This window comes from Lampris incognitus, chromosome 1 (assembly GCF_029633865.1).
Source record: "Lampris incognitus isolate fLamInc1 chromosome 1, fLamInc1.hap2, whole genome shotgun sequence".
Classification (NCBI taxonomy): domain Eukaryota; kingdom Metazoa; phylum Chordata; class Actinopteri; order Lampriformes; family Lampridae; genus Lampris; species Lampris incognitus.
The window spans coordinates 97196899-97211029 of record NC_079211.1 but is presented as its reverse complement, the minus strand read 5'-3'; the positions used below and the strand labels follow the sequence as shown (position 1 = coordinate 97211029).

Here is a 14131-nt window from a genome sequence, read left to right as displayed (position 1 = left end):
ATGAATCAGAGGTCTTCGCCAAGTGCGCCAGAGACAGCCTGTTCCCCCCGCAGGACAGCTTTGTAAAGAGGTGGCTGGATGGGTATTTATTACAAACAGCGAATTGCTCCCCATGATGGGTGTTATGGGATGGAAAAACAACACTTATTTTTAATCCAAATACTTTGTTGAGCACTAAAGCTGTGTGTGTGTGTGTGTGTGTGTGTGTGTGTGTGTGTGTGTGTGTGTGTGTGTGTGTGTGTGTGTGTGTGTGTGTGTGTGTGTGTGTGTGTGTGTGTGTGTGAGTGTGTGTGTGTGTGTGTGTGTGTGTAATTAACATACTCTTGCCAAGAAGGCCAAATGGACATATTTGGCAATAACTAGCTTTGCAAAAAAAAAAACTGCTTTCTCCTGTGGGAGAAATATCTATCTATCTATCTATCTATCTATCTATCTATCTATCTATCTATCTATCTATCTATCTATCTATCTATCTATCTATCTATCTATCTATCTATCTATCTATCTATCTATCTATCTATCTATCTATCTATCTATCTATCTATCTATCCATCTATGCAAGATTTTCCTACTGCAAGCAAATTAAACCTATTTGAGAGCTTAAAAAACATGTCCCCCTATATGCATAGAATTAAAACATTTATAGCAGATTAGATGTGTACTAACATTCCTTAATTAAGATTTATCACACAGCACCATTAACCCAAAGGTGGTGGAAATGGAGGACACTTTTATAAAGGGGATTTTTTTGTGTGTGCATTTGTTTAACAGGAGGAATGGCATCCCATTACATCCACCCTCAAATAGACCCTTGTATGGTCTCCCAGTCTCTCTCTCTTTTTTTTTCCTTCAGGATAATTGGCACACTTTTAATGCTGCATATCAGGCGGTCAGTTCTTGTAGTCTGTTGCAGTGGTGGACACTAAGTTGTGTATTTGCAACAAGTCTGTTGGCACATAGCGAGGATTTCACAGAATATTCAGTGAATACACCAATGCATTTAGTGCAGGGGTGGGCAACCTTACCTGTGTCTCCTAATCAAGTTCATCAGCAAAGACTCTACTGGTTGATTAGTGGGATCAGGTGTGTAACTGCTTGGTTGGAACAACAACCCGCACCCACACCGGCCCTTTCTGGACAAGATGGTCCACCCCTGATTGAGTGGCTCTAGTTTCACGCGGCTTCATATCATGTGGGGACTGACATAGGCTTGTGAGTCAGGCACAGTTCACCACAATGCAGGTCACCTTGCAAGTTGAGTTTCTAAACATGCACAGTTTCTAAACATTGTTGACCGGGGCTGTTGTGATGGAGACCACACTAACAGTGTCAAACAATTGAGCAGTGTGCGCTTTGTAAACTCTGAGCACAGCACGAAGGAGTTTGTTTAGCCATCCTTCACTGATCTGGAGATGTTTCAGGTCACCAGCTGGATCTTCTCAGGGGGCCTGACTGTACTGACCTCCACAATCTTTCTCTCTCGCCCCCTTTCTCTCCGTCCTTTCAGTGTGTGTGTGTGTGTGTGTGTGTGTGTGTGTGTGTGTGTGTGTGTGTGTGTGTGTGTGTGTGTGTGTAAATGTTTGATTTATAAATACAAGTTCAGCAGGGGGACAATCCACAGCTTAGAATGAGAACAAAGATATTTGTCATCAACACCAGCGAAGCGGTGTCCTGTAAATCCTGTGATACACTGGATACATTGTAGCCCCAAACCCTGGGCAGGAAACAAAGTGAAGCGGTGCACGAAACAGCCGAATCTGAAATTTCTCATGGATTACAGCAGTTGGCTACTTTCCATGTACATTTCTTAATAACAAATCAACCAATGTAAAACGTAGTCATGTGACAGAATTGGAAGAATTAACTCAACCCTGCGTTGACCGTTTTGCAAAATATCTTTGTGTCCGGGTGGCGTGGCGGTCTATTCCGTTGCCTACCAGCACAGGGATCGCCAGTTCGAATCCCCGTGTTACCTCCGGCTTGGTCGGGCATCCCTACAGACACAATTGGCCGTGTCTGTGGGTGGGAAGCCGGATGTGGGTGTGTGTCCTGGTCGCTGCACTAGCGCCTCCTCTGGTCGATCGTGTGCCTGTTCGGGGGACAGGGGGGAATAGCGTGATCCTCCCACGCGCTACGTCCCCCTGGTGAAACTCCTCGCTGTCAGGTGAAAAGAAGCGGCTGGCAACTCCACATGTATCGAAGGAGGCATGTGGTAGTCTGCAGCCCTCCCCGGATCAGCAGAGGGGATGGAGCAGCGACCGGGACGGCTCGGAAGAGTGGGGCAATTGACCAAGTACAATTGGGGGAGGGAAAAAAGGGGGGGGAGTCTTTGTGAACAGATATGTGGGAAGAATGGTAAATTGCAGGGAAAAAAAACTGCTACTGGAAGGGGACTGGCCCCAATAGGGTTCAGTAACAAAAGTTTTATTAACAATGTAAAATGACTTATAGCTTTTATCAGCTTTGACTACAATACCTTGACCATACCCTAAACATTGATCACTAAGCAAGACCCATGCTTCCTGCCCTGTGTCTGCACGGATTGCACCAGACAAAGTGGGGACGCCCCCTGCTTATGCCAACCAACAGGTTCTCTGCCTACTGATCTCCACTTTGAAATTAAACCAGAGCTCATCGTGTAAAGATTATGTGTATATACAAGTCTAACGTCTCCATTTATTGATAGATATTGTGTGCAAAGAACTTTTTTTTTCTTTTTGAGTATTGTATCATATATTCCTCTTTGAAGCTGGAAAGTAAAAGTTGGGTACAGGTTTTTGGTTCATGGAAGACTAAAATAAGTTAAGTACATTAAGAAGAGAAACGACAAGAAACAGAAAACAGAGACCGTAGTACACAAAAACTTACTCTGTCACATCCTGCCGTTTCAGTGTGGACAAAGTTGTGAATTTGTCTTTGCAAGTACCATCCGTGCGTAAGGTTACGTTACCACATTGTTTCTGACACAAACTAACAATTGTCTTTGTTGTGTTTTTTTTTTATATCATGATTCATTCATTCACTCGGCGGTTCGTTTTCGTGGATACAACGTGACAGCGACATAATTCCAAACAATCTCTCATTTCGTTTACATTGGACAAGCAAGGTTATCTGAGTTCATGTACCAAAAAAGGGAGCATCTGTTGCAAAATATCTTAAAATATATGTTAATGACTATTGTTTCCATTACACAGGAATTACAATTCTTCTTTGTTTACAAAATAAAATTATAAAATGGACGGCCTTGGAAATAAAAGGAGAAAGAGATCATTTATTTGAAAATGGCAGTAATAGATTAGGTGGGAGACACAAGTGGTGAGGACAGTGGGTAATGTTGTCTTTGTTGCCGCCTCCCTCCCAGGAAGGCGGGGACCTTAGCTGGTTACCAGGCAACAGAGCCCAAAGAACCGCCTCTTCCTCTGCCGGACCAGTGGGTATGGAGTCAGGTTCAGCAAGCTGCTGTCATCTAGGCCAAAGATGCACAGAGACGAAAGACAAAAGTTGGCGATTCAAATGCTCCTCCGAGGTTGCCCGCTTCATGTGAAATGCAATGGGGTTTTTATTTTTTTCTTTCCCAAGTCACCGCATCACTCATTCCTTATCCACGTGGTCTCAAAACACAACATTTAAAAAAAAATCTCTTAAGGTGTCATTGTTCCATAGAGGGAGTAGGCTGCATGGGAGTGTGTGTGTGTGTGTGTGCAGAGGGTCTCTACCTTGATTCTTCAGTGGTAAAGGCATGGTCTCCCTGAGTTTACTTAGAAGGTTCTTCATTTCTCTCATATCTCTGCAAAAACACACATCGCACCATTTATGTAGCTGCCCCATTGTACACATTTACACACACAACCCGTCTACATAGACAACTTTTCTCTATTAATGTTTCATTTTTGTTGCAGCATGTTAACTTCAGTTGTCATGAACCAATATCGTATCACTCACACATATTCCTGTTATTTTATGTTATTTTATTCACGTTAAAGGGTTTTTTTTTTAGGGAGTTGTTCCTTACCCGATGTGAGGGTCTAGGACAGGATTTTGTGTTGCTGTAAAGCCCCTTGAGGCAAATTTGTGATGTTTGGCTATACACATAAAATTGACTTGACTTGACACATTATAACGCCAAAAGTGACATCTCCTACACAAGATTTATGCTGCACCTCTTTTTTTTGTCGGATGCAAAATCGTGTCAAGCATTTTCAGGCAAAAACTGGCGTGCCCTCATTTATACACCCACGGAAACATACACACTCCCTCTCTCTCTCTCTCGCTCTCTCTCTCTCTCTCTCTCTCTCTCTCTCTCTCTCTCTCTCGCTCTCTTCCCATGTTCACCTCTTCACCCACTTTTCTATGTTTTCTATGTCAGTAGCCACCAGCCAGCAAAGCTGAGGACAGTCGGTTGGGGAAGAAGAGGTGTCCTCAAGGATAGGGATGTCTGAGCTCTCCTCCGCCTTACTGTCAATCCTGGGAGGTCCACAGGAGTCTTTACCTATAGAGCACACACAAAATCCCCTCTGCTTAAATGTCTAAGACCGTGTGTCGGAAATAATAATGACAAAATACATCGGTGATCTTGACAGGTTTATTCTCTCCTCGCTCATTTCCCTCCACAGAAAGGTAAGAGCACAGGTTCGACCACAGAGCAGTGCCCCTGCCATTTGTGGGGACCCCGCGTCTTGCCAGACGACGCTTCAGCAGGCCACATGCTCGACAACACGGGGTTTAAATGTGAGTCCTCTGGCTGAGAGGCCAGAGGACTGCCATGTCCACCCTGCCATGTGTAGCACAGCAGGCGCAAGAGTGAAACGGATCCGTGGCCGTTTGTTCAGATAACATGAGGATTATTAACCCAGTTTAAAATGTGAAAACGGGCGTCCGGGTAGGCGTAGTGGTCTATTTTGTTGCCTACCAACATGGGGATCGGCAGTTCGAATCCCCGTGTTACCCCTGGCTTGGTTGGGCATCCCTACAGACACAAATGGCCATGCCAGTGGGTGGGAAGCCCGGATATGGGTATGTGTCCTGTTTGCTGCACTAGCGCCTCCTCAGATCGGTGAGGTCATCTGTTCGGGGGGGGGGGGAAACTGGGGAAGAAACTCCTCACTGTCAGGTGAAAAGAAGCAGCTGGTGACTCCACATGTATGGGAGGAGGCATGTGGTAGTCTGCAGCCCTCCCTGGATCAGCAGAGGGGGGTGGAGCAGCGGCCGGGACAGCTCGGAAGAGGGGGGTAATTGGCCAAGTACAATTGGGGAGGGGAAAAAAGGGGGAGAGATAGAAAAATAAAATGTAAAAACGTCTCCGATTAGCACTCCGAGTTCGTTGTGCACGAAGACCCTGGTTTTACAGTAGATGTGCAGAGTTAACACGCTTTAGAATAATCTGATAGTGGCACTGCCCTACAGACGTTGGTAACTTTAGATGATGATTTGCACTGAAGTAAACAAAAAGACAGGAATGCTGGCATGCAGGAACACGTGCACGCCCTACATTCATGCACGCACACACACCGCACACCCAAAAACACAACACTGAAAGCTAAGTTGAAAGACACGGTTAAGAGGGTGCTTATTTATTATTTATTTACTCTACCTTTCCTGTGGAGCTGCAGGGATCCAAGCAAACACACAGATTTGAGCATCTCGGTGATGTACATTTCCAGGCAACACTGAAGCTGTATGAAGAGCCTGCAGATTTCGGGGTGGATCTCCCCATCCTCGGGCCTGTAATGTCATGGTGTGTAGCGGAGACGCGGAGACATTATTGACAACCTGGAATCCAGTGAGCCGTTAAACATACCCAAATCAATAGGCAATACTTACAAAGGTTATATAATATGTTATATGATATGTTAGCTATATCAATTGATGCTGTCCAGGTGTAATTTATGTTTTGGACACTATTCTCCTGGATTACAACGAATTGCGTTGCCTAAAAACAAAAATACAGTAGAAAAGGATCGTTTAAGCAGTTTGGGTATGAATGGGAAAACAGGGGTTAAAGCTGGTTAGTTGGTTTGTAACAGGACATGTTACCTTTGAGCATGCATGTACCTAACAGTCAATCAACAAAGTCACTCAATGGCTCCCTCTCTTGATGTCCACACCTCTACCTGTGAACAACGCAGCCCGGGTGTATGCCAGCTGCTCTGACACATATCCATCCCTCCATTATCCAAGCCGCTTATCCAGCTTTGGATCGCGGGGATGCTGGAGCCTATCCCAGTGGTCATTGGGCGGCAGGCAGGGAGACACCCTGGACAGGCCGCCAGTCCATCACAGGGCCCACACAAACACACATTCACATCTAGGGACAATTTAGTACGGCCGATTCACCTGACTTACATGTCTTTGGACTGTGGGAAGAAACCGGAGCACCCCCCACGCAGACACAGAGAGAACATGCAAACTCCACACAGAGGACGACCCGGAATGACCCACAAGGTTGGACCGGGGCTCGAACCCAGGACCTTCTTGCTGTGAGGCGCTAATGCTAACCACTGCGCCACCGTGCCGCCCGCTCTGACATATAAAAGGATGAAAATGCCCTTTCCAAACTGAAACATTGGAAAGACCCGTGGTTAATCACTCATAAATGTTTCTGTAATCACTGGGTTTCCACTTCATGGGTGATTAGCGGAGAGTTAAGACAGAGAGCCCTGTAACTCAGCTCAACCCTGCTTTGGCCTCTCGTGGTGGAGACGTGGGGATGGACACATGGAAGCAAATCGTCAGGGAGCCACCATGTTGCACCGGAAACACAAAGGTCTAAACAAGTAAGCGGTATGGTAAAATAGCTAAACGATACAAGAAAAAGTACTGAATAAAGAAATGAATAATTAAGCGCATCTCCAAAAGGCCGGTACTCCAGATCGGTTACAGTCGATCGATATGACCAGCAGCCAAGGACAAAATGCGCAGCTGTTAAATCAACTATGCATGATTTGTGTTTTGTTTTTCGTTCATGTAATGTGTCCACATTTGAGGCAAAATAAGTCATATCGCATCATAATTACATGATGACAATCCAGTGCATTCAAGAGGTTCAAATGCCTGCCACACCATCTGAATATGTCCTACCCCGGCGTGGATGGCTAGCTTTCGCCAGGCGCTGCAGAACCCAGGCCACCACGTAGATCCTGGTGTTTTACGGAAAGCTAAAGCTGGTGATATTTAGCGGGTGTGATGTCACAGAGACGGAAGGTGAGAAACTTGCACCCGGTGCAAATATGCCTCATGCATATCATCGGCACCGTTGTTTTTTCTTTCTTTCTTTTTCCTCCTCCCTTCCACAACAAGCGTTTCTCTCCCGTGACTGTTTTGTCACAGCGCTGCCTGCTGCTGTAGCTAAAGCACAGCTGCCATTAATGCCATCCCGCTTATCAGCTTTCCTCTGGCACATTGGAAAAGGCCCCGCATCGCTCAACCCATTCAGACACACCGGCTCTATTTGATTAAACGGGAATGATCTGCGCTGCCTCTTAATTCGAGCGCTGTGTCTTTCCAGTAGCGGAGACCGACGTGAAGAGAAGACGGTATGGAGGATATGTTGGTAACGGTTATGACAATGATGCTGATCCTGTTATCAGCGGGAACTCTGAGCTCTTGCTAAAGGCTACCCCCGCTACCTCCATTCCTATCTCCAGCCACAGGAAATTAGTGTGGCACCACAATGGGCGGCGCTTGTTGTCTTGAAGAGGTATTGCTACAATTGCATGTAATTGTCTAATTACAGACCACATATCAGGAAAAGGATAGTGCAGAGCATTAAGAGTCAGTAGGATAAAAAAAAAGAGGTGCAGAAATTCTCCTAAAGTTCGAACGACGTGTCGTTTAGACCCACGTGACGGAAAAGAAAACCCGACATTATTTTGCTCTTGTTTGACACATACTTTATGATTCATGCCTTGTGCAGACAGGAAACGTGTTCTGTGCATATGTATAGCCAGGCTAACAGCACGGGCCTGAGACCTCTCTGTCTGTCATGCATGCATGCACGCGTGGCTCGGAGGCCCGCTTTCACAGGATGTAAAGATTTCGTCAAGCAAGCAACATGCAGTGAAGGGCGCATATGTTCCAAAATCACTTAAAGCACACAGAAAAGGGGATGAATTATTAAATCAAGGAAAAGGTTGTGGAGAACAGCAGAGCCCATTTAACCACCTCGACCCATTTAAGCAACTTAACCAAACTGCAAGTGCAATGTAAGCATGCAGCTGCAATAGTACACTGCAATGCTTATTTTCACTTAGCTAGGGCGCAGTCACTCAAAAAGTTAGCAGTAAACGTCTTGACATCAGCAAGTCCCTTATCTGAAACGGGGACCGTGTTCACGGATTAAAGCTGATGCAGATGTTGCTTTAGCATACCCTCTACTACGCACTGCGGGTAACGCTCACATCTTGCTCTCCCGCCCCGTCCGCTTAGTTTCTCTGCTATTCTGGGTAAGTCTTGGGTTGCCGTCTCGTCTGACACTTTCTAAATTCCACCTTTACTTTGTCTCTTTTTCACTGGTGTTAAGGTGGGCTGGATGTGGCGCTTCAATGTGCCGGTTTCCTGAGCACACATTAAGCCTTACCCTGAACCAAGCTGACTTTTGTATGCGAAATTCAGTTTAATCCAGGACTGAGATTGAGTTGGTGTCCAGGAAACAGCAGCAGGCCAAGTCAATGGGCACTCCATTCGTGCACACCTGCCTTTTTTTCTTTTGGTCATGTAAAGGCTTCTCTTTTTGAAAAATTAAATATATAATGTTAGCAATATGGGCTGGCGGCTTGTCCAGGGGGTCTCCCCACCCGTCGCCCAATGACTGCTGGGATGGGCTTCAGCATCCCCGCGACCCTGAGTAAGGCTGAGCGGTTTGGATAATGAATAAATGAACGATATCAGATCCAACAAACAATAAAATAATCTTTTTTTTGGAGGGGGGGTTCCTCCCTTTTTCTTCCCAGTTGTACTTGGCCCCAATTACCCCACTCTTCCGAGCCGTCCCGGTTGCTGCTCCACCCCCCTCTGCTGATCCGGAGAGGGCTGCAGACTACCACATGCCTCCTCCCATACATGTGGGGTCACCAGCCGCCTCTTTTCACCTGACAGTGAGGAGTTTCACCGGGGGGACGTAGCGCGTGGGAGGATCACGCTATTCCCCCCAGTTCCCCCTCCCCTCCAATCAGGCGCCCCGACTGAACAGAGGAGGCGCTAGTGCAGCGACCAGGACACATACCCACATTGGGCTTCCCACCCGCAGACATGGCCAGTTGTGTCTGTTGGGACGCCCGACCAGGCCGGAGGTAACACGGAGACTTGAACCGGCGATACCCGTGTTGGTAGGCAACGGAATAGACCGCCACGCCACCCGGACGCCCCAATAAAATAATCTTTTAAAATGATTATTTGGGATTAATTCTCTCTATGTTTTAAACTGAAATTTTAAAAATCCCAACAACAACTAATGAGCATGAGGTTTGGAGAACAAAAGGAACTTTTGTGAACCGTGACACCCACAGCACCACACCGACTACTAAACAGTACGCATATTTAATCTCACCATCATATGCTAGTCCTAGGAAATACTCTGCTCTTAATGTATCCCATTCTCTATGAAACTCACCTGCAAGCAATGTGGCCCTAAAGTTGTATACTGAACTAATAAGACAATGACGCGGCTATGTTGACCCGGTTACTTCCACTTCAATGTGGCTGGCTTGCAATGTCAAACGACTTATTTTCTAATCACAAATACATGTTGCGAGCCAAAGCTCTTTCCCAATTTAGACCAACAAATAACAGGTGCCAATCAAAGTACTGGAGCAATAAGCTGGACATTTTCTTTGAGGTAATCTAAAGTAGAGAGAAGCCTTAACAAGACACTTCGGTCAATCCCAAACCTACTTTATGAATGTATAAAAACTAGCTGTGTGAAGACCACATGGGCCTATCTTGCAGGGAGGCCGCAGCTTAATGCTGGTTTTTCCAGGTCTGCCATGGTGGGGCAGTTGAAATTTTTTGATGCAAATTACGTAACATTTTTTTGTGTTAGTCTTATTCCTTGAACACGGTCCTTATGAACCCGGCTTAACGCCCACTCCCATAACATGTGGTCTCATTTAGCCTTGTTAGTGGGTGAGCATATCCAAAAACATGTGCTGTTGCAAACATATGCAGTTGTTAATGACGTTGCGTGTTTGTTTTTTGTTTTTTTAATTAACTTTATAATCCTAATGGGTAAGAAAATTGTCAAAAATATATTTCCTTTAAACCCCTGCCACTGTTCTCACTGAGTCTCTCCCTCATGTGCCATCCCTTGGTATTGCCCGGGTAGGAGTTCACAGAAACACCATCAACAGAGGTGCAAGTCTCTTGTCACCTGTAACCTGCCCAAACAAACCCACCTTTCTGGTTCTGATGCGTCAGCTTGCTTTTCACTTTAAACCTCCGCCACTATTCTCACTGAGTCTCTCCCTCATGTGCCATCCCTTGGTATTGCCCAGGTAGGAGTTCACAGAAACACCATCAACAGAGGTGCAAATCTCTTGTCACCTGTAACCTGACCAAACAAACCCACCTTTCTGGTTCTGATGCGTCAGCTTGCTTTTCACTTTAAACCTCCGCCACTATTCTCACTGAGTCTCTCCCTCATGTGCCATCCCTTGGTATTGCCCGGGTAGGAGTTCACAGAAACACCATCAACAGAGGTGCAAGTCTCTGTCACCTTTAACCTGCCCAAACAAACCCACCTTCCTGGTTCTGATGCGTCAGCTTGCTTTTCACTTTAAACCTCTGCCACTATTCTCACTGAGGCTCTCCCTCATGTGCCATCCCTTGGTATTGCCCGGGTAGGAGTTCACAGAAACACCATCAACAGAGGTGCAAGTCTCTTGTCACCTGTAACCTGCCCAAACAAACCCATCTTCCTGGTTCTGATGCGTCAGCTTGCTTTTCACTTTAAACCTCTGCCACTATTCTCACTGAGGCTCTCCCTCATGTGCCATCCCTTGGTATTGCCCGGGTAGGAGTTCACAGAAACACCATCAACAGAGGTGCAAGTCTCTTGTCACCTGTAACCTGCCCAAACAAACCCATCTTCCTGGTTCTGATGCGTCAGCTTGCTTTTCACTTTAAACCTCCGCCACTATTCTCACTGAGGCTCTCCCTCATGTGCCATCCCTTGGTATTGCCCGGGTAGGAGTTCACAGAAACACCATCAACAGAGGTGCAAGTCTCTGTCACCTTTAACCTGCCCAAACAAACCCACCTTCCTGGTTCTGATGCGTCAGCTTGCTTTTCAACAACAATGATTCTGACTGAGCTAACTTGAGCATCCATTTTTTACAATGAAATAAGCGTCCAATTAAGGTATTGATTGGTTGGTGCAAAAAAAAAAAAGTTGTTCCAGCTCAGGACCGCGGGACGGTCTACTCACCCGGATATTAGGGAGAGGCTCTGGTGGGCCGCTCTCGCCATGTCGCAGCCTTTAGTCCTGGTTTTGAGCATCTCGGCCCGCAAAGAGGGACAGTCCACTGCGATCTCCCCGATGGAGATGACCAGCTCGCGGTACAGCGCCACGAGCGTGTTGAACTCTTGGACGATCTGCGATGCGGCGAGAGAAACGATCACAGGTCAGCTCGCCCTGGGCGGCACTATAAGGAGCGACGCTCGTTAAGGGATCGTCCGGCAACTGTTTGATCAAACGCTTTGCGCGCCAAGCTGTCAACGCTGTAGGTACGCGATCCTCTGCTTTGACGAAACTCAAACAGCAACCCCCGAATCGCCCCCCACCCACCCACCCCCCCAAAAAGCGCATTGGTCTCCAAGAGGAGCGTGATCAGAAATCAAACGTGACGCAAAAAAAGGTCAATAACTGACATTTTGATTAGCCTCCCGCGCGCCGAATGAATCGATTTTCTATCGACGGCGCCCCATTGAAGGGTAACTTTGGGGTTTGTTCGCCCAACCTCGTTTCTCGCCACCGAGAAGCGGGTCGTTTTGTGCAACTCCCGGCACGCCGCTGTCCCTATTCGGACCCCCCCGGTCGCACTGGTGTTAGGGTCAAGTATGCGCGTTATTTCTGGGGGGGGGGCGCCTATCGAACCCGAGGCCGATCTATGTGGTCGCGCGGAGCTCCGCAGACGACTCCGTAAGTTCGGGGGGTGATTTATTTGACGTTACCGCGGGATCATCGACAGCGGCGCTCAACAGCCCCCCCCCCCGCCCCACAGTCGGCGCGTGCACGCACGTTATGATCACTTCGGCCTCCCTGCAAAGAAAGCAATACGTACGGCTACGGGTTCCCAGACTAAAGCTGTGGGGGGGTTTTCTTAATTTATTCGTAACGGCTCGCGTCTGCGAATCCTTCGCGCGCGAGACAGGCGGTCGAACGTCCACGAACAAAGACAAGAGGGGTGGGTGGGGGGTGGGGGGGATAACGGAGAAGTCCTCACCGGAGGCATCGACGTGTCGCAAACCTACCATTCTGCAGTCGGCCACGGCGCGCTGGGCTCTGCGGGTGCTCTCGGTGCTCTCCCTCCTCTCCGGGTCTCGGTAAGGAGGCTTGCCGATCTGGAAGATGTTCCCGGCGGATCTGGGGCGGGTTTTGCGCCCATTCGGTGCAGAACTCATGCATACACATCCACTGACAAAACAGCTCTAATAGAGATCCGTCTTCTTCTTCTTTTTTGTGTGTCTCTCTTTCTAATCCCCCCCCCCTGTAACTCCACCGCGTTTGTCCTATCTGATCACCCCCCGTCCCCTTTTCCTCCTCTCCTCTCCTCTCCTCTGTTTTACGCCCACTTCGGCTACTACAGGGCTGGGTTGTTTCTACGATTGGAGTTATTGCTTCTTCTTCTTCTTCTTCTTTCTCTCTCTAGCCTAATTGCTCTTCTTATTGTGGTCGAGGAGCTGAATGCTTCTGCAGGCGATCCTCGGCGCGCAGATGAACCGGATGAGCGCCCCGGACTCCTCTCCGCATTGCCTCGATTGCGACGGGGCGCAAGTCACCTTCAGCCCAGCAGCAGCAGCAGCCGCAGCAGCAGCAGCAGGCGGTGCAGGCGGTGCACACTGTGAAGCCCTCACACCCAAACCGGAGCGTGCAGCAGCAGCAGCAGCGGCGGCGGCAGCGGCAGCAAGCCGAGGGGTCTCTTCTGACGCACCGACGCTGTTATCTGAAAGAGACGCCTGCCTTCACGGACGCACAGCGAATGCAACCATTTCTTACGATTGCGCGTTTCCATTAAGCACCCAGAAGGATGACTGATAACGGTCTCTTGCTCTCTCTCTCTCTCTCGCGCTCGCTCTCTCTCTCTTTGTCGCGCTCTCTCTCTCTCTCTCTCTCTCTCTCTCTCTCTCTCTCTCTCTCTCTCTCTCTCTCTCTCTCTCTCTCTCTCTCTCTCTCTCTCTCTCTCTCTCTCTCTCTCTCTCTCTCTCTCTCTCTCTCTCGCTCTCTCGGCAGTGCTCTGCAGCCAAATCGCAAACGCTCCCCTTTACAGCCGAAAATAACGTTGTCACCGTGAGTGTGGACAAGTCTCTCTTTCTTTTTTTCTTTTTTTACCGCATTAACGGCTCGTTCGTCTCCGTGAGAGGGCGACGTGACGGACGCGTCTCCCCCTGTTATCTAGCGGCTGATTTGGTTCCCAAGGTCTCCTCCTCGAGTGTTCTCCAGTCGAGTACTACCTCTAACCTTGGCGGGGCGGTACGAGACGAGCGGTTGCTTACAGGCCTGACGCGTCTCAGTTAGCCGGCAACCCTGCGCACCCATACGACAGGAACGCTAGCTAATGCCGTTAAACCAGACCCCCCCCTCCCCCGTTCCCCCGGGGCTGGGTTCAAGTTGACTTAAAAGAAGAAGAAGAAGAAGAAGAAGTCCCATTTAGTTTTCTTGTCTTTTTCTCTCTCAGCAAGATGAGCGTTATTCTGGGTTAAACCCCGAGAGCAGGACAAGCGGTTAGGATAATGGATGGAACTGCAACCGGTTATTTTCTTGCCCGGTGCGGGATTCGATACGGGGTGTATTGCACCACAAGGCGACATCGCTAACCGCTCGGCTAAAGTGTCTGTAATGAATGAAAGGTCACGTGTTTAACTTGACCTACTCACGGATGTACGTGCAGTGCGTGTGACGTATACAGGAAGGGAGACG

The 14131-nt window shown here is 48.0% G+C and overlaps 1 protein-coding gene across 1 annotated transcript; it reads right to left on the bottom strand.

Moving 5' to 3' along the window:
- Positions 1-3251: 3251 nt before the first annotated feature.
- rgs7bpa (regulator of G protein signaling 7 binding protein a) lies at positions 3252-12734 on the bottom strand. Its single transcript, XM_056289099.1, has 6 exons — positions 12466-12734; positions 11420-11586; positions 5591-5721; positions 4345-4489; positions 3717-3787; positions 3252-3466 (listed from the first exon to the last, which is right to left on the bottom strand). The coding sequence occupies exons 1-6, from the start codon at positions 12613-12615 to the stop codon at positions 3375-3377; spliced, it is 756 nt and encodes a 251-aa protein (XP_056145074.1). The 5' UTR covers positions 12616-12734; the 3' UTR covers positions 3252-3374.
- Between the last annotated feature and the right edge of the window lie 1397 nt (positions 12735-14131).